This window comes from Nematostella vectensis, chromosome 1 (assembly GCF_932526225.1).
Source record: "Nematostella vectensis chromosome 1, jaNemVect1.1, whole genome shotgun sequence".
In the NCBI taxonomy this organism is placed as follows: domain Eukaryota; kingdom Metazoa; phylum Cnidaria; class Anthozoa; order Actiniaria; family Edwardsiidae; genus Nematostella; species Nematostella vectensis.
The window spans coordinates 19,118,727-19,140,180 of record NC_064034.1 but is presented as its reverse complement, the minus strand read 5'-3'; the positions used below and the strand labels follow the sequence as shown (position 1 = coordinate 19,140,180).

Genomic DNA, 21,454 nt, shown 5'->3' with positions numbered 1-21,454 from the left:
TAACATGACGTCTTTTTCATAATTTTAATGCAGAATTTTAGTTCCATAGCGAAACGAACGGATCGGGAAATTCTTTCTAATACACTAGCAAATTGGGTGTGGTAGAAGAAATTTTTGAGCCCTATGCTGGTCGCAATTTTATACCATAAAACATAGGACGAAAAGCCCCGTCTACTTTTCTGGGGAGTATCCCCCCCCCCCCCCGGGGCTATGACTGTTATTGTTAACTGAATATGAAAGTAAAACCTCAACGGAGAAGTCAAAATTTTAGAATCCGCGCTATTCGCTCTTAATGATCAATCACATCGTCCAAAGAGAATATCCAATAGACACACTGCTTTTTACAATTTTGCAATATTTTTCGCTTTTTCCATTAAAAATCGGCGCAGATTGTAACGTAAACTGGTGACAGCCTGACCCCTGCCCCTACCCCTGTTTATAAAGAACCTATTCAGCCTGATCTTGAATTCTAAGTTCTTAATTGTGGGTTTCTACTGTACAATACAATAAACTTTATTTTACGAGTAATAATAAAAATTTGTAATCTCCCACCCAAATCTATGGCCCATTTGGGACACCATTAAAATGAGCCCCCTAAGTTACATAATCTCCCGGATGACTTCCTCTCCAGCAAATTCTACACACATAAACTACAAATAATGGCCAATGTAGACCTGTGCTTTTATACAAGAAGTTTGAACTTTGTCACAGTGAATCATCGTAGAACACTCTATCGCAGGTCAAGCGATGCAAAAAGCTCAGAAACCATTCAATATTCAAACTATAGAAAGTGGAGCTACCTGTTAACCAACCTTAACTGTGCCCAGGGGCTTCCAAATAAAATCCTTTTCTCTTATTGGCTCGCTATGATGTCACCTTTTACTAAATATAGACTCAAGTGATTCGCCATATATATATGATACATCCGGCGAACGCGTACGGTCAGCGGATTGTAACAAGGAAGCATTTGCATTTGCTGCATTGAGGATTAGTTCACGATGTTCCAAACTTGTAGTGTGCGACAACTAGTTTGGCTACTTAAACTTAAATTGTCCAAACTTCAACTATGAGAGCATTTTACACTTTAAGCTGGCGATGGCAAAACGGAGTTATACGATCAAAGACAAGAACACAGAGATCAAATTCGTGGTGGACGCTCGATACAAGTTGATTGAAACTATTGGGAATGGCGCCTACGGGGTGGTTTGTTCTGCAATGGACACGAGAACAGGAGCTAAAGTTGCAGTTAAAAAGATCTCAAGGGCTTTCGATGTGCTTACAACGGCTAGACGAACACACAGGGAGCTTAAAATACTGCGACACTTTAAACACGATAATATTATTTGTATACGAGACATTTTGAAACCTCCAGTGAACTTGGATGAATTTGACGATGTGTATGTCGTTTTGGATCTGATGGAATCGGACTTACATAGGATAATCCACACAGACCAGCCTCTGACCACAGAACATGTTAGGTACTTTCTTTACCAAATACTGCGCGGTTTAAAGTACATTCACTCCGCTAAAGTCCTACACAGAGATCTAAAGCCGAGTAATCTACTCGTGAACGAGAATGCCGAGTTAAAAATCGGTGACTTTGGGATGGCGCGTGGCTTGTGTTCTTCCCCCTTGGAACAGAAAAGGTTTATGACGGAGTATGTAGCTACAAGGTGGTACAGAGCCCCCGAACTCATGCTCTCGTTGAATGAGTATTCTGAGGCTATAGATATGTGGTCTGTTGGTTGTATTCTTGCCGAAATGATTGGGAGAAGGCCCCTTTTTCCGGGAGCTAACTATCTGAACCAGTTACAGGTGTGTCTCTTCACATGGCTTCCTTGGGCTTTCTTAGTGCCCACTTCGAATTAGCGCCCCTAAGACATAAAATATAAAATAAGCACTCCCTTTCAAATAACCACGGATGACCAAGCAAAAGGCTCTTAGCTACTTTAGTTACTCATTTTTGTCATGAACAATGAAAGTTAGCTCCACAAATTAAAAAAAAAAAACATCCAGGGAGCTTTACCAAGCATTTACCTTATAACGAAGGAAGGTATAAAGAAAGGTATTGTGCTTTTTTTCATGGAAAGCAATTGTTTGTTTACCAAATGCTTGTTGTTTTCAGATGATCCTTAGTGTGACAGGCACACCATCCCAGAACTTTATTGAAAGGATGGGAGCAGAAAGAGTGAAAACCTACCTAAACCAACTCCCTCACAAGGATCCAGTTCCATTTGAAAAGTTTTTCCCCAAATCCCACCCTGAAGCTATCAACCTACTTAGCCAGATGCTGCAGCTAGACCCCAAAGAGAGGATAACAGTGGAAAACGCCTTGCAGCATCCATTTCTTAAGGAATACCACAGCGAGGAGGATGAGCCAACTTGCTACTCCCCACTAGACTTCAAGTTTGACACAGTTCTCATGACTAAGGAAGCATTAAAGGAAGCCATTGTGAACGAGATAAAGGACTTTCAGAAGAAACAGGCTTTAGTGCTATCTCCTGTTTTGACAGTGTCTGACATTAACCACATTGGGAAGAAAACAGGATCAACAGATTTGAAAGGTGAGGAACACATATAGAGTTGACAAAGATTCCTACGTTAGATTTTTCGGGATGACCAGAGAAGACAGATGATTATTTAGTCAAAAATTGAACAGAAATGTTGATTACTGGGATAACTGTGGTATGCAAGTTATAAAATTTAAACATTTTTTTCATCATCGTCGCCCCAAGTTGTGCATTACCTAACCATATTCTTGTCGTGAAGTATCACGTCGTGCATATAAAAAGCCAGACTGCCTATTTGATTGCTGCAATAAATGCTAACAAATGTTTGTTATCTATAATTTTTTGTTAAAAGTTATACTTAAATTAAATTTTGAACACCATATTTTATTTGGAAGAATTTGTGATTCTACACAAGACAGTCAAGTAGGCAGACTCTACCCCTCCCGACTACTGTAGTTGGATATGGACTAATTTAAGACCTTAGTTAAAATGCTCTAACTGCTCGGGAATGAACTAAGGGTAGTCTTTATTGCTTATCATAAGTTATAGCCTTGCACGAGGGGAATTTAGTGATTAAATGTCCCTGCAACCAAGGGGTTTGTCCCAACGCTGCAGGTGGAAGGACTTTAACTAGTCATCCCGACGTTGCGGGGACATTTAATCACTAAATTAACCGAGATGCCATGCTATAACTTTGTTATACCATGATCACCGAGGAAGTAAAATCACAACTACAAGTAATATTAGGTTGGATTAGCGAACACTGTTCAATGGATCAGGGCATTGCGTACGCATTGTTCTTTATATCCCTCTAGAGAACTCACATTTTCACGAACAATTCTCAAATCATAGTTGATTTACATAGTTGCCTACTTATCAAAAGTTTAGATCTTTGACGTCATTAGCACGCATGCGTATAGCAATCAAAATTATCCCACATGGATCTAGTCTAACGTTGACTCTTGGCGCAGAGTCTATTCCTGCGTTAATCAGGAAGCTGCCTTCTATTTGTTTCTCTGGTGGAAACTAGAAGACAAGCATCTTGGTTCTAAATTTCTCTCATGCACTGATGTAGAGGGAAATTTAGAAGGAAGCATTAAAGATTCTTTTGCCTTTTTCTAAATTTACCTCATTATTCATGTATGAGGAAAATTTAGAAACTACATCTCCCTCGTCATTAATGCATGAGGGAAATTTAGAACCATCTATTGTTTTCGAGGGAATTTTGCTAGTAATCGTCCCTCAGAAAACAACCGAATCAGAGGTGATCATGTTATTATATATATTACCTTTCCTGCTCTAGACTGGCGCTAGAATCAATCCTTGATATAAAAACTGTGTCCACCACACAGACATGATGATACTTGAGGGTGGCCAAAGCAATTAGAGGTGACATTACAGTCAAACATATTTCAAGTATTTTTTCTGAATTCTATGATGGTTGAAGCTCTGCGGTGACTTTGTTCTCTATGCTAGTCTATGCTCACCACTCCCAAAGAGATAGCATTTGGTTTGTGATGAATAGGATGATAAATACACAATGACACTAGACTGCTACCAATGAAATATATCCTGAGCTCCCAGGGACTGATATCTATTGGGTTCACAAAAAACTGGTGTCCGGATATTCCATATAGCCCTCTCATTTAACACTATTGCCTATGACAGCATGCCTTGTTGTTTACTTTGCGCTTACAAGCACAACATGAAATGATTAACACCATAAACATTGGAAGCAATTATATTTTTTATAATAATGAATCACTTTGGATGTAACAGCCACTTCAATTGAGGGTAGTCATTCCATCTTTAACCCCAACCCCCATTTGCTTTTATAGAGGCCCCTCTGTCGCCTGGAAAGCTGATGTTTTTTTTTTCCTTTCTTGGCGTTATAATATTTCTGTCCTTTCTTGGTGTTATTATATGGCATTTACACATTATTATGTTTGGTTTCATTCTAATTAAATTGTGTGTTTTGTTGTGGTAGAAAAAAAATTGTGTGTGTTATTTATACATGTCACAACACAGGGGCTCAAACAAATTGCAAATGCAATCAATCAGGTATCCCAGTCAACCCTGCGCACAGGGTCTAGTTTATAACAGAAACCTTGGTAATTCCCTGCTTTTTTTGAGACCAAATAGTCTAGTCACCAGTCCTCCCTGGTAAATATTGGCTTATTTCAAGCCTAGTGAGCATTGGAAAGTGCCCTTAGTCTATTGGAGCATAATGAATGCTGTGCTTATGAGTGTTTTAGGCAAAGGTGGTTTAGGGGGAATTATTTTTTGTCGTTTAGCTGAGAACAGACGAAAATACAATTATCAAATTAATCACCTAATCTATCCTTTTATGTTGGTCTTAAATTCTGAAACCAAATTAATTTCTAAATCGTTTACACCGCTATTTTTTACCTTTTATTATGACTCAATTTGGCTTTGATTTATTGTAAGGGGTTAGCATGCTTGATTCTAGATGTACTTATTGGAAATATTCAATATTTCAGGCAGAGGCATTTCATCTGTAACTCTGGCTGCTGTACAACAAAAAGAAGATAATCTTAAACGGAAACACCAGAAAGGCCAAAACAAAACGTGCAAAAAAGCTAAACAGAAGAAAACGCTCACTTCTGATGACCAAACTGACAAATCCAAATCCAAGCTTAGTGAAGATGACAGAAAAATGCTAGAAAGATGGGAACAGATGAGAAAGAAAACTAAACCATTTATTCACCCCATCAGAAAGTACATGAGTGAGATTAATGCTCTAAAGGATGAGCTTTTAAATGAGCAAAACAAAAAAGAAATAAGACCACAGGGCATCACCACTTTGTCCCAAATCAGCCAACAATTTCAGTTCACCCAATTTGTGCCTCAAGATTGTAATAATGGCAACATGGCTGCATTGAAGGCTGTAAGAATCCCAAACAATCAATTAATTTTCATGGAAACACAGCCTGTCACTGTTGTCCCCAATAACAGTACTGCTGTCAATAAACCCAGTTCTGCAGTGCCCCAACCGATCTGTGTAACCCCTCAAGGTCTCCAGAACAGTGCGAAAAAACACATTGCCTCAACAATGCATTGCGTCAACGGGCCAGCAGTGCAAGGAAGTACTTTAATTTGTGGAATACAGCAGCCTCATGGCCAGACACCGACAACAGTAGCAATAGAGTCTGTAACTGCAGCCACACAAGTTTCTAATTCCCAGCTGTCAACACAACCTCAAATAGCAAAACCGGCACAGCAACATTTGATTACAACTAAAAGTATTCCTTTAATTGGGGAGCAAAGTAGCACGCCACTCACTGAGGTGAATAAAGAGTCTAAACGCGAAATGTATTCGGTGAAGCAAAGTTTTGCTCAGCATTCCTTGTCTACTTCCAACTTGGCAGCACATGCTGTGCAAGCAGCACCACTAGACATTCAGGGCTTGAAAACCCTTTCTATTGGACCAACAGATACCACACCTTACCTTATCGAGCAAACTGCTCCAAACCCACCAGAACATGAAGCCATTCCACAGCAACTTTCATCAGAGTCTTCTGCTGCGGCATCGTCAGTTTCAATGTTTACAGTGTCTCAATCGCCCAGTCACCTTAATCATCAGGAATGTCAACACTGTGACGGGCCTGACGGTGTTGCACCAGGGAATACATCCACTACGCAAACAAGTTTGACTAATATTTCTACAACCAATCAACCTCCACATACCTCTGTTGTAAGCTCATCCTTGGCAGCTCCGGAAATACAAGCAGCAAGCGTTGCCTACTCCTGGCCCAGCTCCACCAAATCATGTTTGGCATTACGGGCTAAAGCACTGCCGTTGGAAGCCCGCGGAGTACCAGCCCAGCAGCAGTCCGACATTTTCTTGTCAGCTACAGATTCAAACTTTACAACCTCAGCAGACTGTGCTACCACCAGAGTAACATTTAATGGTACCCCCACTATTGGATCTTCCTTTACGGTAGCTTCACAGCTTTTGGCGCCTGACACTACAGTAGCCACTACCAATATCGTGCAAGCACCGCAACCAATAGAACACAAGCTGCAATCGATGGCATTAACATCCATAAAAAATACCCAAGACGCATTTTCCCTTAACGCCAGCAATATTGGCGATCATCTGCCACTTTCTCCAAAGTTGAGTAAGATACCAGTGGAAGCTTTGACTTCAGAACAACAGCAATTCCTGCAATATCTAACTTCACAATCATTTGGAAATAACCAAATTCCCAGCCACTTGCTAAGCCTTTTTAACGCTCTAGAAGGAAATGAGGAATTGAATAGTGATGAGAAAGAGACTCTTCAGGAAACATTGGAAACCCCGACACTCAAGTTTGCAGAAGAAATCATCTATACATCTGGTCTCTCAGCTAAATCTAGAGGTGCAGGTAGTGGCTATGGACTTGGGATCGATATTGAGGAGCTCTTTGGGAATCTGTAAGTTATATATTAATCTATTGACTCATGGCTATTGTTTAGCAAAATTATTTTGAAGTGGAGTGCTAGGTCAGTAAGTATCCAAACTTTCCAACAGTGATTTGCATCCCCACTTCCCAATCCACAGGTTTGACAGTTGACTTGTATAGAAAAGTTGGAAATCAGCCCAAAAACAAAAATTTTGGTACTTCGCCTGAATGAATTATATTATGACCGATCGATTGACCAAATAACTTTTGAATAATTTTTAAATAATTTTTTTTTCCTGAAAAAACATTTTTTGTAAACACCACATTTAAAAAAAAACCAGCATTTTCCAGAATCGGTGAAAAATCAAGAAAAGTCGCCAAACAAACGACGTTGATCCTGGCGACTAACCTATTTATATACATTTGAAACCAGCAAGATTTCGAAGGATGGGACATTCTTTTTATGAGATGAATCTTGTCCAAAAATTTTTAAAAAGGTAACAAAATTTTAGATTTTCTGCCAATTTCCAACTTTTTTCTAATCTTTCGGTCAACGCCTTTTACGGAAGCTGCCCACAGTTTTCGAGTAGCTATACCGCTCATTATCAAAGGACTACCAGTTTCCGGTTGCGCTAAGCTTTGAATTACTCCATTTATCAAGTAACGATTGAAATTATGGAAAACATGTGAGCTGTTGTTATTTGCGTCACCATAGCGAGGAAGCAATTGATGTGTTTTTATATTTTTGCAAATACACACTATACGCGGGAAATTCTGATAAAACCAGACCCTCCAGACAAGACTGAAGACGTTTGTCTCCACATGTTTGAAGTTTAAAATCTGAAAGTCGGATTCTGAGATATTGGCGGCACAATATTTTTTGTTGTGTTTTTGTTTATCTGCTTCTTTCACGGACATATTTCTGCAAAGAAAAATCTCTATTTAAAATCCGGATCTTTTGCAGTGTAGTGTATCCATCGGACCATTTTTCGTGTCAATTAAATTTGGGATTCGAGACCTCGTTAGACATGAAATGTGTATGAAATATACATGTACAAAACAGAGAAAGCGAATTGCGAAGTCTGGCAAATAGCCCAAAGTTTGAAGTTTATTTTAGATGGCTTCAACGATATAAACCTACATTGTGCTTTGATAGCGAGTTGTAATTATACAGTGAATTCCTATTTATACCGACTAATTAACAATTCAGCAAAAACTGGTTTGACGCGCTAACGATGGTGATGCAAGAATTGCAAAGCTCAATATTGAAAACAGGTGCCAACCAGCGTAGAACTATCTAGAACATACATTTATGAGATATTGGCAAATAGTCTCATAACATTAGGACAAAATTCTGTGTGAGCATTTTTCTTTTCTAGGCACCGTGATTTCCCTTCAATAGAAGTCTAATCTCCACTAACATGCTTTTGTTAATCAGAGCAAGTCCAAGCAAGGATCCCAACCTTTGTCTACCAGCCACCCTCAGTCTGCCTAACAGTCCATCACTGTCCTCTTCGCTGCTCTCGGATTGGCTTGCTGGTCAGGAAATACCGCCCGCTGATATGGAGGAGATCCAGAAAGAGTTGGAATATAACAACACTGCTCTTGGGCTCTTTCCAGACATGGGTGCTGGTGTCGAAGATACAGGAAATACTTAGATGTCAAAACATAGATTTCAGGCAAACTCAGTATTCCATCTTAAAAGCCTCATACTAAGAAATACCTGTACTTGACAAGTATAAATATGGTGCATGTTATCTAGCTTTTTTCCAGCAGATATGTGTTTGTATGGTCTTTATATTTTGCATACCTTTATATTTAATTCTTTATAATATTTTCTATAAAATACAACTTTGTACAGACATATCATATCCAAAATAAATAAAGGAAGGAAGGAATGCAGTTTGACCACCATTTTTTTCCTTCTTTGGCCGTGTTGGGAGCTTGAATCTAGTTCTGCAAATGCCTATTGCCAAGAATGCCTAGCTATATAGGGAGGGGGAGGAGGAAGGAATGGAGGAGAAGACTGAACATAGCGCGCTATCTATCCCCTGTGAGAAAACAAAGCACAGGTAAACCATTTGTAGTCTCTATTCTACCCAAAACTGGAATTAAAAAAAAAAAAAAACATCATTAACATGGTTTCTCCGCTTTTTTTATAGATCCCTCTTTTAAACTACGCAAAACGTAAGCATGCTGTAAGATAAATATACTACCCGTGACACATGTATTAACAAAGAGAATAAAGAACTTTCTGTATAATTAAGTGATCATCCAAGCGATTTATTTACTGTGGTGTTTAGACCTACAGCTATTGCCTCTAATCTCTATCGTTTTTACTCCTTGCACCTCCAAGTCTACTGTTCTTACATCTTCGAGTTCTTACTCCTAGGCTATTGCTCTTAATCCTCCTAGTATATTGTTCTTACTCCTCCCAGCTTCTTTGTTCCCTCGGGGTTGCCATGGCGACTGTTGGCGGAGGCTTCCCTCCGCAAAAAAGCGCTAATTCTGCTCTTACTATACTACTTGCGCGATAAAGAAATGTGTCAATTTCTCATTTATTTTAGGAGATATGTAATAATAGACAAAAAGGCCAATAAAACAGGTGTAGTAGGGCAGTACATGATCACCAACATTCCTGATAATAGTTCTACTTTCTTGTATTCAAGGATTGTCGTCTTCCGTTTGGTAATAATAATGAGTTTAATTCAACCTTTCGCAGTATAGACTGGATTACAGGTGAGTCAGAGATACAAGTAAGCACTACAATAAACTACAATTAATCAAATGTAATCAGCATATTTAACAGTAACGAACTCGTTGAAACGACTCGTATTAGTAGGCCTCTGATAAAATTTAGATTTAGATCTGAGATTATAACCTGGATCATGCGTAATGCGACCCCCTTTAATGATAGGAAAAAGAGGATTCTCTGGTTTGATTCTGGAAACTAATCGCTGGCATGCGATATTTCTTCGCTCGTGCAACGTTGGAAGGTTTGCAAACGCGAGTGAGCCCTCATAACTACTACCTGGGAAAGCGATCTTGAGCGCACGCCTCTGAACATTCTCTAGGGCGTCAGACAGATAATTTGGAAGATTCGCAAAGGCTGCAGACGCATATTCAATGACCGATCTGATAAGTGACCGGTAGACTGTTATCAGCTCTATGGCATCCAGGCCGCATTTCTTAAGTACTCTTAGAGCATAAAGCCTTTTGTTAGCCTTCTTAATTATGAAGTGGCAGTGCGCAACCCATGTCAAGTCACACGATATGAGAACGCCAAGCAGCTTGAACGACTGCACCCGATCGATGGTATTGCCGCCTACGGCCATGGGCTGCCAACTGCAACTATCATAGTTTAAGAAACTAACGGACATTTCTTTGCACTTTGATGGATTAAGGCGCATGTTATTCTTTAGGGCATATGCTTGAATGTCGTTAACAATGTGTCCTAGGAGGGATGGTGAGTTCCTAGGTACCACCTCAAGAACAGTCAAATCGTCCACGAACTTAGCCCGCGGGGGCCACGTCCTGACCAAGTCATTGACCATTACACAGAAGAGAATGGGCCCAAGCCTGGTACTCTGGGGGATTCCCCCGTTAAGTAGTTGCGAGGAAGATTTTTTACCATCGAGGCAAACAGACTGCGAACGCCCTTGTAGAAAGGCTGCAACCCAGCGCAAAAGTGCCGTTTCAACATAAAGTGATCTTGGTGAATGGTTACGGTTAGTGTAATCATGCAATACCTGCATTTTAATCAACTTTTGTCTCAACTCGGGAAGTGACGCAGATAAGGTGCTGAAAAACTCAAATCTAACGATGGCGGTACCTGGGCACGATCAGTTTGAAACGCTAGAATATTAAACCATTGAAATATCCAATCAAATAAAAATGGAAATCTCTAATGTCTGTAAGTTTTTCTTAGGTTCTTGTAAAATACTGAAAACAACACGCATCAGACAGGATAAAATTAGAATTTGATTAGAATTTGTTTGTATACGGTAAAGCGCGGTAATCATTCAAGCAAGTACGATGGGGACACCCGTGAAACGTATTTTTTCCCTCGTTAGTTTTATTATTTGTTGTTATTGTTGTTTTTCTTTTGGTTCAGCAACCCCTTTTTACGGATAATCAATTCTACCAACTCAGAAAGTGCACCCAAAAATTTATGTGGTCATCTATTTAATGAGGTTTTTTAGGTTTCTCATATTTCTCTACAAACAACGAGTCATTTGCCCGTCTGTGCGATTGTGACGCTTAATTTCGCCCCCTGTGGACTTTGCGGAACAACATCCGAACAAAATCTGCACTTTTGCACTTTTATACTATTTTGTTCAAAAATTGAAATTTTTATGCAGTTGAGCATTTTTCAAAATGTATGGCTGGTGTGATTATTATAAGTTATAGCATGGCAAGAGGAGAATTTAGTGATTTTAAAAATGTCTTCGCAACCGAGGCGGAGGGACTAGGTTGGATTAGCGAACAGGGTTCAATGGATCAGGGCATTGCATACGCATTGTTTTTTTATCCCTCTAGAGACATAGTTGCCTACTTATCGACAGTCTAGTTCTTTGACGTCATTAGCACGCATGCGTAAAGCAAACAAAATCGTCCCACATGGGTCTAGTCTAACGTTGTTTAAGTATCACGAGATGAAACACTCTGGTCTCTTGGCGCAGGGTCTATTCCTGCGTTAATCATAAAGCTGCCTTCAATTTTTTTTCTCTGGTGGAAACTAGAAGTCAAGCATCTTGGTTCTAATGTTCTCTCATGCACTGATGTAGGGGGATATTTAGAAGATAAAAAATTCTTTTTTTCTTTTTCTAAATTTCCCTCATTATTAATGCACGAAGGAAATTTAGAAACTAAATCTCCCTCGTCATTAATGCATGAGGAAAATTTAGAACCATCTATTGTTTTCGAGGGAATTTCGCTAGTAATCGTCCCTCAGAAAACAAAAGAATCCGAGGTGGTATTATCATGGTATTACTGGGATTATCAAAGAACCGGGCCTTTCAATGATTATTTTGTCTGATGAAGAACTGCGTTAACAGGAGTTTTGAAGAATAATGTAAAGTATTTTGAAAAAAAGCAGTGTCCTTTTGACCCAAATGTGTATATCGGGAAAGTGGGGTGGTCAGTAGCGTGAGATGTTCCTCTTTTCGGCATGGAAGCCAACAGTATGAAAGCTCGCTTAGACTGTATGCATGAAAGCTTCCCTTTAGCGGGGATCGTTTTGCTTGTTTCAAAATACGTTTAGCTAATCCCTAGATAAACGGGAAAACTGTTTTAATATTTAATATGCTTGTGGTCAGAGAATCCTTGTATAACATCGCTATCCCTTTACCCCCTTCGCCCCTGCACTCAAAATAAGCGGTTCCGCCGTTTCCGCTTTTTAGTAATGCCGGTCGGGTCGGCAAGGAGCCTAGGACTCCAACAGCAAAGACCGCAGAACAAGGCGCTAGAACGAAGACCCTGGCCGTTGGTGGGGGTAATAAGCCCACGGTGACACAGGGCCACATCCTGGAGCTTTCCCGGCAGGTCGAGAGCCTGCTTGAGGAGAACCGCCGACTGGAAGAGCTAGCCGGATCGCCATCTTCTCGCTCCGCGCGGAAGGAAAGGAGAGCGGTCAAGTCCGACTTCACGATCAAGGACCTGCGTTCAGTAGCGAACATTGAGAAAAAAAAGTAAGGCGCGATATGGCGCGGGTAGGCGCAGAGAGCAGTGGTTGCTCAAGCGACTCGAGCGACGAAACGTCGGACGACTAGCATTCAAAGAGACGGCGAAGAATCTTAGTTTGTCCATCCAGAGGATGATGACCATGACATCTCTTTAGTTGCGTTCGGTGGTGGACACGCAGATGACTGATCAGTCCTATTTGGGCACGACAACGTCTTCCGCACGTAGGACACATGGGATCTGAGGCTGAAGGTGGCGTGACTTTGGTTTGCCTTTGTTTTCTTGTCGCACTTTTCTTCTGTGCCAGTTCCACTCTTAAGTCCGGTAAAATGGCAAAAGTCTCGTCTCGCGTTGTCTACCTTTAAGTTTGGCCGCACAGCGAGCTTAATCTCAGCTATGTAGCTAAAGACGTAAAGTACGACGACTTAACATGAGAGGAATTTGTAGCGGGTTATTCTAACTGATTGTTGAGGGCTCGCCTTTTATCCAAAGAAAAAGAGGCTCGGATTTTTCAAAAGTCGGAGAGGAAAAATAAATAGGGGTTATTTGCCGGGTGGGAGTCCGTATCGTTAAATACCGTGACCGAGGTCAGTATTTTCAAGGCCGAGACTAGGCCTGACACAAATACAGACGCGACGCCTGCCGCCCCTTTTCAGGCCACTGTCAAAATACGTCGGCTGTCAATTTTCCAATGACTCGCGTGGTGGCACAATCAAGGGTCTTAATTTTGGTAACGACGAACCCCAGTGAGGGTAACTTTATGCTAAATGATTTGAAACGCAAAGATAGTTCACGGCTTAGGAGATTAACGACTTAAGTATATGACTGCAGATCCACACATCACTAAATTACTACAGGATATTCACATCACCAATTTACTACAGGCTTTTTCGTCTAAATAGACAAACCGCTGCTTGAACACTTTTTTAAGTCCGCCATTACTCTGAGAACGAGCAGTCGACGGGTTAGGGTACTTTATAGCTGAACCAATCAGCGCGTCCCATTCGAATGCCCTTTGTTTTTTTGACCAATCAGGAGCCATGCCGCAATCCGGCATGAGAACATGCGATTTGAACAGTACTTGTATCAGGCCCTTGTCTTGTTTCTCGCCGGCGCGATAGAAACACAGGAGGGCCCGATACTCAGGTTAATTCATCGAGGCTCGTGTATTTGGCCTTACAATTTGAGTGGGCAGCAGTGCGCGATTTTCATGCGGCCGTTCTGGTGGAAATCGAACGAGGTCACCTATCCTGGCAGGATCCGTTCGGGCACATTGAGCAGTGTGGCACATTAGGCGCGCAAAGGCGGATCGTGCGCAGTAGAGGAAGGCGATGGGTTCGGGGCAAAAGCCCGCGTTGTTTTGCCGGGACTTCAACCGCGGTCGCTGCGCAGAGGGAGGAGACCATTCGGGATTAATCAAGGGAGTCCCAAAGTTTTTGCAGCACGTTAACAAATAGTGAAACTATTAATAGTTGTGCACAACATAGTGGCATCATTTGTGTGATTTTATTACTCGATTTTCCATAATAATAAAATATTCAATATTCATGAGAAGTAATTTCTAAGTTTACTCTCACATTCTAAGATATCTGCACTTCATGAATAGTTGTTGTTGTTTTTATGCACGTTTCTCGCACACACAGTTACCAAAGACAAAGGTATCTTATCTCAACAAACAAGAATAGCCCACCCAAACCCCCCTCCCCACAAAAATAAAATCAAACAAAAAAAAAAAAAACATGAATGGGGAAGAAATATTTTGAACCCCCCTTTAGTGCAAATAAAAATCCCTTTACAACTCCCAGGATGTCAGTAGAACTCTTAAGAAAATCCCCCCCTCTTATAGGGTAGAGGCCCTTTTTTTTCCAGAGCCCTCTAATAATTCATGGACAAGAGTTTCATTGTATAAATATTCTTATCATATTGAATACTAAGGCAGTGTTCATTAATTAAATACCCTGAGGGGGGAGGGAAGGGTTTGAGCCCCCCTTCAGTGTAAATAGAAATTTCTTTCGAGATTCCCAGAATTTAATTAGAAATAAAATGCTCCCCTCTAAGAGGGGAGAGGACTTGTTTTTTAGAGCCCCCTTTATGGTGGGTAAAATGTCTTTTTCTCCATCACGGTTTTTAATGAAAGAGAAATGGTGGCCTGAATTTTTCCTTGTACTTTTGCTGACATGAGTTGGCTTAATAATAACTGAATAAGACACCTCTACTATTACTGATCACAGGTGATGGGTATGTACCCAGGATTTGGTGGTTCTAAGACTACTCATCCTGTACCCATTCCTTTACAAACTAGACCCTGCGCGCAGGGTTGACTGGGATACCTGAGGGATTTCATATGCTTGCGAGGGATTGCAATTTGTTTGAGTACTTACATTATGGCTCATTCTGGGTGTAACAGCAAACTTACCATAATATGGCTGTTACACCCAGAATAAGCGATAATGTAAGTACTGTTTAATTGTTTTCATTGTTCTTGGCAACTATTTTATGTAAGTGCAAAATAAACAAGATCTACTGTATTATGCTATCATACTGTGTGTAAAGAACATCAAACAAAACAGAATCCTCTAGTTCTTATTTTGCAAATGTTTCACTAAATTACTAATGCATATAAAATGCTAGAGCAGTAACAAGAACAGATGATGATGCCAGAGCTGTCAGCATCTTTCTCATTGCATGGTACCATGAAGGGAAGGGAAGAGTAGCAAGGTCCTTACTGAGTGCAAACAGTAACCCAATAAACACAGTTATCAACCCATGTTCTGACTTCATCAGCAATGAAGACCACGCAATTAATGATGGAGTAACACTGTACCCTAGAGTCACCCAATCAAGCTTTAGCTCACTGTCTTGGACTAAGGCATATCCCCAGTGTATTGCTCCGAGAAATGTAAGTATACATGCGCCATATGCACACTGGGCATGAATGATAGTGTCCAGGTAACTTGGTGTGATCAGTGATAGACCAGCAAGACTTGTGAATGGGATTGCTCCGGCTAGGCCAAGCCAAAGAGCAGGAGGTGGACTTTTTTTCAGGTCAGTCATAAAGGTGTTTGTCTTCCCATTGTTACTTGTGATTCCTCTCTTGATGATAGAAGGGGACGCAGCTAGGTGTTTTGTTTTGAGGTTATTTAGAGCTGTTCCTGACTCCTGAAAATTAAATATTGATCAAGTTGTTACAAAACAGCTACTAGAATTGCAGTCATGTTCCGTAGGTAGCAAGAACCCCGCTATCTGGACCTAAATTAGAGTTCCTCGAGGTGTTTGTTTCGGTCATTTTTACTCGGATGATAAGCTCGATCACTTGAACTATTTTTTGTTGTGTACATTAAAACTAGTTATTCAAGGCTGGTTATTCATCAATTACTAATAAAATATTTTTTCCATGCCATACCATTTTACTAAAATATCTTGAATATGATGTCATGTTCCATGAAAACATAGCTCGGTGATACATTTTAGAAGAATATCGAGTAAAGAGCGACAGCATTACACCTCTTGTGGCCGCCATCTTGGATATGACTATCCTGGAGACAGCTAGCCCTTGCTAGTGTGGGCTCAAGCTTCAAAACTGAAGTGGAAAAAGTACTTTCAAGGGCTTGTTTATCCACAAAAAATAAAAGATATTACAAAATAATGTTGTTGCTAAATCAAGTTCTTCTTTTATATAGATTCATTCACTCGAATTCACTCGTAATCCTTTAAATTACTTTTACTAGTCACTACTCCTTCGCGACCACAGGAGACCCAATACATTGAGAGCCAGATAGCCGCCAGGCAAGCAAAATTTTGCCAAAGCATTAACTTATAAAGAAACCATGGCAGAGGCACGAGAAGGCGAAATAAAAATCGATGGCAGCTTAATGGAAGGGGTGAGTAACTTTATTTGTTTAATCACGTAGTAGGATTTTACACAACACAATGAATGGAGTATTTTCAACATTCATGCTAATGTGAGAAACTATTTTACTTTTGGTTAGAACTTTGTTATCATCCTAATGATTCTTGTTCTTCATGTTAAATTCAGGGAGGTCAGATAATGAGGAATTCAGTAACGTTCGCCTGTCTTCTAAACAGAGTAATCAACGTATACAACATCAGAGCTGGTCGATCTAACCCTGGTTTACGGCCACAACATATGACAGGTATGCATTTGTTAATGAATGGTTGAATGAAATACAAAATGATTATATGAATATGGTTATGTTTAGTGTGCATTTAGGACATTTTGAATATGGAAGTACATCTTTTGCTCTCTGTTCACAGGCTTACCAACCTCTCAGTCAATCTCCAGTCAATCCCAGTAACTAGCTCGAATATTTTCACGATTGATCACCTCCTGTAATTGTCCTATAATTGTCTTATATCCTAGAATAAATAAATACACATCACAAAGCAATGTGAGTTTATTGTGACCTTTATTCTAGGATATAGGATAATTATAGGAGGTGATCAATTGTGAAAATATGTAACTACTGTTAGTTACTGGGATTGATTGGAGACTGACTGAGAGGTTGGTAAGCCTGTGCTCGGTTGATACATTTGATAAAGGATTGACAGATGAGGACAGCATTGTGATAAGGGACTGGCACTAACTCTGATCACACTTTATAAGTGGTAAATTCAAAATAAACACAGAAAAGAGTGCGCCTGCCATTCCAAGGAATGACCAAAACAATTAGTTTGTAATTATGCAGTGACTATATGCCTGACAGTAGGGGAAGGTCCTCAATGGACTTGATGCCAAAAAGTTCTTAATTCATTTAAATAACCAAGCAAATTGTCGACCTACTGAGTTCAATGTATTCTAGGTATTGAGGTCAAGGCAATCTGAATTGAGCTGTGTTGTTGGTATTGGATGTTTTCTGTTGTCTCCTGAACACTATAAAATCGTAATTTTAGTGGCACTTTTCTACAATATGCTGCTAAAATGTCAACAGCTCTCAATTTGCTAAAATATCACAGTAAATTTTCAACCTTGGAGTTCAAAGTATTCTATATTTGTTTCGAAAGGGCAAGCCATTCTAAATTGAGTTTTTTTTTGGAATTGAAAGTTTTCCCTTGCTTCTTAACTGTTAACACTATGAACCTTTCCCGACTCTAATTGTAGAATTGTAGCAAATAAAGTTAAAGGGTCACTATAATAGCTATTTTATAGTGTATACAAGCAAGGAAAAGCATTCAATTCCAACAGCTGTTTCTAAACAAATACAGTAAAGGATAATTTTGAACTCACAAGGCTGACAATTTACTGGCTTATTTGAATAAATTGGAAACTGTCAACATTTAGTCCATTGAAGACCTTTTCCGACAGTTGAAGCAGATGAAACTCAATTGTAACTTTGATAACAATTTTATAGTGTATTAGTGTATACAAGCAAGGAAAAACATTCAGTTTCACTAATATGGCTCAATTCAGGAACGCTTGCTCTTTCTAAACAAATATAGAATTTTGAACTTACTAAGTCGACAATTTGCTGGTTTATTTGAATATATTGAAAACTGTTGGAAATTTAATCCATTGAGGACCTTTCCGACTGTTGGGCATATAGCCACTGCGTTGTAAATATGCAAGCATTGGTATAAGGCCTTTGGTGGAAACAATAAAGTGACTTGTATGAACTGATCATGTGACTTTTTGAGATGCTTATTCAAGCCACATTCATAACAGAGAATGATTAATAAAGAAAATCTTCAGATGAAAATAAATCCTTTTTTAACAGAGAAACATTCAGGCTTATATATAAGTACAGTACTAAATAATTTGCTTTTTGCTGTTGTTATTTTGCCACTAAAAGCCTGGGCATGCATTAATTTTTTTTTGCCATCCAAAATGTCATGTGACCTGTTGCAATATGTCAGGCCCCTGCTTCAAGAGGTACTGACAAATCATTAATTTAGTGCTTTGATATTTAATGCTTTGTGATATTTGCCAGGTCTTCAGCTTGTTCGTGATATTTGTTGTGGAAAACTAGAAGGTGACTGCGTGGGATCATTTTCTATAACCCTCAATTCATCCAAACTCCAATCTGGGACATTCAGTGCAAATACCAAAACTGCCGGGTGAGTACAAGTAGTTTTAAGTTATTTTTATTTCAGGTTGAAGATTTTCCAAAACTTTGCCATAGATACAGTATTACAAGATTTCAGGTATTGGCAATGACATTATAGATCCTGCCTAAGAATTGGAAAATTTAAATACTTACCTGTTAGTTGAAGTTTGATTCAGGAGTTATATCTGTTTATCAATGAGTAAATAGTAAAACTTGCTAGTATTTCAATCAAATGTCATGAGTGTTTGACAGTAACATTCAAGCACTTCTTGTATAGTAATAGCATTCCAATAACTTTTGAAATAGCCCTGTTTGCATTAGTATTGCTCCTCTTGGGTCTAGCGCTGGATTCTGGTAAATTCTCTGAGATTTCTGTGCTGGGGCCTGTCATGTTAAGCGGTCTCTAGAGCAGCCTCTCTCTTTAGCATTTCGTGGTGAGCAATGCCAACACTGAGCAATAATTTGGAAACAACAATGAAGAGTTCTCTATTTCGGGTACAGCCCTTCTCAACTCATGTTAAGAAGGCACATACGCACAGCTTTTTCTGCATTACCAGCTTCGCTATAGCCAAACTGGCTAAACCCAGACTTAGTGCGGTCAAAGGATCAACAGATCAAGGAGTCTTATGAGCATCACTACAACAATCGTCAAGAGGCTCAACCATTGTAACATCTGCACCCGGGAGATGCTGTTAAACTGGACACACACTGAAATAAAAAGGACAACCGAAGGGGTTGTCACCGGCAATGCTGGAGCCCCAAGGTCATATGTTGTTAGTACTAATACTGGTTCTTTTAGGAGAAATAGAAATATTAACACAGTAATGGAAGTGAAGTTGGCGCTTGCATGTCCAGAATAGCTATTACTTTTTCCGGATCTGCTACCATTCCATCGGCGGTGAACTTGTGTCCTTAGAACTTGTGTTTCCTATGCCTAAACAAGCATTTGCTCTTGTTTAGCTCAAAATCCCTGATGACTCGACAATTTTCATCACTTTGTTCAGATGAGTGCCATGCTCCTCCACATCCCTGCCATACACAAGAACATCGTCCATGAAACACAAAGAACCATCCACTCCTTCTAGCATCTGAGCCACTGAAAACAATATCTGGAACACAGTGTTATGGGTGTTGTTAGTTCCTTGCAGTCGCGTCCAGCGGTATTTGATAAAACCCGCTTGCAGCATCAATACTAGTAAACACTGTAGAACCAGATAGTTTTGACGTTACATCCTCCAGCATAGGTAGCATAAACTGTTCTCGCTTCACCACTTTGTTGAGCCTCTTAAGATCAACGCAAAGTCTAACTTTCCCTGATTTCTTCATAACAGGAACCATCGGTGAACACCAGGGAGTAGGTTTAGTGATGGGCCTAATGACATCTGCAGCTTCCAGGCGATCGAGCGCTTCTTTCACTGCAGATTCCATGGGTATGGGAATGCGTCTGGCTAAGCTGAGTGAATATGGCTTTGCACCATCCTCCAGTACAATTTTCACAGGCTCTGTCTTGAGTAATCCCATATCTCCAAACGCTTGGAACTCTTCAGTCCTTAATATCAGACCCATGCGGTTTGCAACAGAACGACTAAGTAGGCTCGCCACTTTTGACTTGTTTACCACAAATTTAAATTCGTAGCTCTGTGCTTTGACTTCCGTGTGAGCAACAAACTGTCCAAGTAAGGTGGACGACACAGGTTTCAACTTAGGACATGGTTGTAAACCGTAGTATGTGTCTTGTAAGATGACAGAAGTGTAGGCTCCTGAGGCATTCTTGAAACGTATTAGTTTGTTGCAAAGTTCTAGATCCACCGTCAATGGCGGGACTGTGTCTTTGCATTCGACTGTTCCCGAGAAATGCTCGTCTGGAGAACTTTTGGCTGGCTGATAATTCTTTACTTCTTGGAATCTCTTAGACTATTTACATACGGATTCAAACTATCCTGCCTTTTGACACTTTGGCAATGCAAAGCATTTGGCTTTCTTCACCGGGCAGGCAGGCATCTTCCCCACTTGATCTATGAACGTATACACACTTGGTACATTTGGGTTTCTTCCATGTGTTATCTGTTTTCGAACGAGGGGGTCTGGGACTAGGCCTCCATGTTGTTTGGTTCACGTTCGTCGCAGAACTCGTTTTCTGGCCTTTTATCATTTCTCATTGGCGAGCACCACTTGATCTATGAACGTATACACACTTGGTACATTTGGGTTTCTTCCATGTGTTATCTGTTTTCGAACGAGGGGGTCTGGGACTAGGCCTCCATGTTGTTTGGTTCACGTTCGTCGCAGAACTCGTTTTTGGGCCTTTTATCATTTCTCATTGGCGAGCAAATTCCACTTACTTTTGCAGTGGGCTATGCTCGCATGCTTTAGGTGCAGTCATCCTGTTCTTTTTGAAGCTTTTGCGACAGCTCCTTGCCACTCGGTCCAGCGATGAGACGGTCGCGCACGTTTTTATCTTCCTTCTCTTTGAAGTCGCAGTAACGTACTATGTCACGAAAATTTCGATCGATTCGCCGGGTATCTGGTTTCTGTGGCGAAATTTTGTTCGTTTTGTTCATTTCTTTTTGGGATGAAGTACGACTCGAACTTCTCGACGACAGTCTCATAGTGGTTCTTGGGGTCTCGGATTTCGCTCGTCGGCGGAGAGAAATTAAATGCTCTGTAGACTTTGCCCGCTTCGCGTCGTTTAAACTAGCGAGCTGACTTGCAGCACCTCGTCTAACTTGTCTAATCTCTCCACTCGGGCCATTTTCCAAGGCAGGAAAAATCGAGGTTTTTGGGTGGGTTGAAC

The 21,454-nt window shown here is 40.3% G+C and overlaps 3 protein-coding genes across 3 annotated transcripts in view; 2 read left to right on the top strand and 1 right to left on the bottom strand.

The window, feature by feature from the left end:
- Positions 1-940: 940 nt before the first annotated feature.
- On the top strand, positions 941-9,028 carry LOC5512299 (STE20-like serine/threonine-protein kinase). Its single transcript, XM_001632586.3, has 4 exons — positions 941-1,815; positions 2,126-2,564; positions 5,012-6,947; positions 8,355-9,028. Exons 1-4 carry the CDS (start codon positions 1,096-1,098, stop codon positions 8,572-8,574), a joined length of 3,315 nt encoding a protein of 1,104 aa, XP_001632636.3. The 5' UTR covers positions 941-1,095; the 3' UTR covers positions 8,575-9,028.
- Positions 9,029-14,085: 5,057 nt separating this feature from the next.
- Positions 14,086-16,272, bottom strand: LOC5512300 (transmembrane protein 69). Its single transcript, XM_001632614.3, has 2 exons — positions 16,002-16,272; positions 14,086-15,757 (listed from the first exon to the last, which is right to left on the bottom strand). Exons 1-2 carry the CDS (start codon positions 16,116-16,118, stop codon positions 15,209-15,211), a joined length of 666 nt encoding a protein of 221 aa, XP_001632664.3. The 5' UTR covers positions 16,119-16,272; the 3' UTR covers positions 14,086-15,208.
- A 58-nt stretch (positions 16,273-16,330) lies between these two features.
- Positions 16,331-21,454, top strand: part of LOC5512324 (RNA 3'-terminal phosphate cyclase) — a 35,159-nt gene continuing 30,035 nt past the window's right edge. Inside the window, exons 1-3 of the mRNA XM_048730274.1 lie at positions 16,331-16,479; positions 16,635-16,752; positions 18,544-18,670. Coding sequence (XP_048586231.1) covers positions 16,426-16,479; positions 16,635-16,752; positions 18,544-18,670 — 299 coding nt within the window. The 5' untranslated portion in view covers positions 16,331-16,425. The remainder of the gene's footprint in view (positions 16,480-16,634; positions 16,753-18,543; positions 18,671-21,454) is intronic.

Coding starts and splice junctions, on each gene's coding strand:
- LOC5512299 (XM_001632586.3), top strand. CDS start 1,096: ATGGCAAAACGGAGTTATACGATCAAAGACAAGAACACAGAGATCAAA. Junction 1,816..2,125: donor ACTATCTGAACCAGTTACAG/GTGTGTCTCTTC, acceptor TGTTGTTTTCAG/ATGATCCTTAGTGTGACAGG. Junction 6,948..8,354: donor GAGGAGCTCTTTGGGAATCT/GTAAGTTATATA, acceptor TTTGTTAATCAG/AGCAAGTCCAAGCAAGGATC.
- LOC5512300 (XM_001632614.3), bottom strand. CDS start 16,118: ATGGCGGCCACAAGAGGTGTAATGCTGTCGCTCTTTACTCGATATTCT. Junction 15,758..16,001: donor CAAGATATTTTAGTAAAATG/GTATGGCATGGA, acceptor TTTAATTTTCAG/GAGTCAGGAACAGCTCTAAA.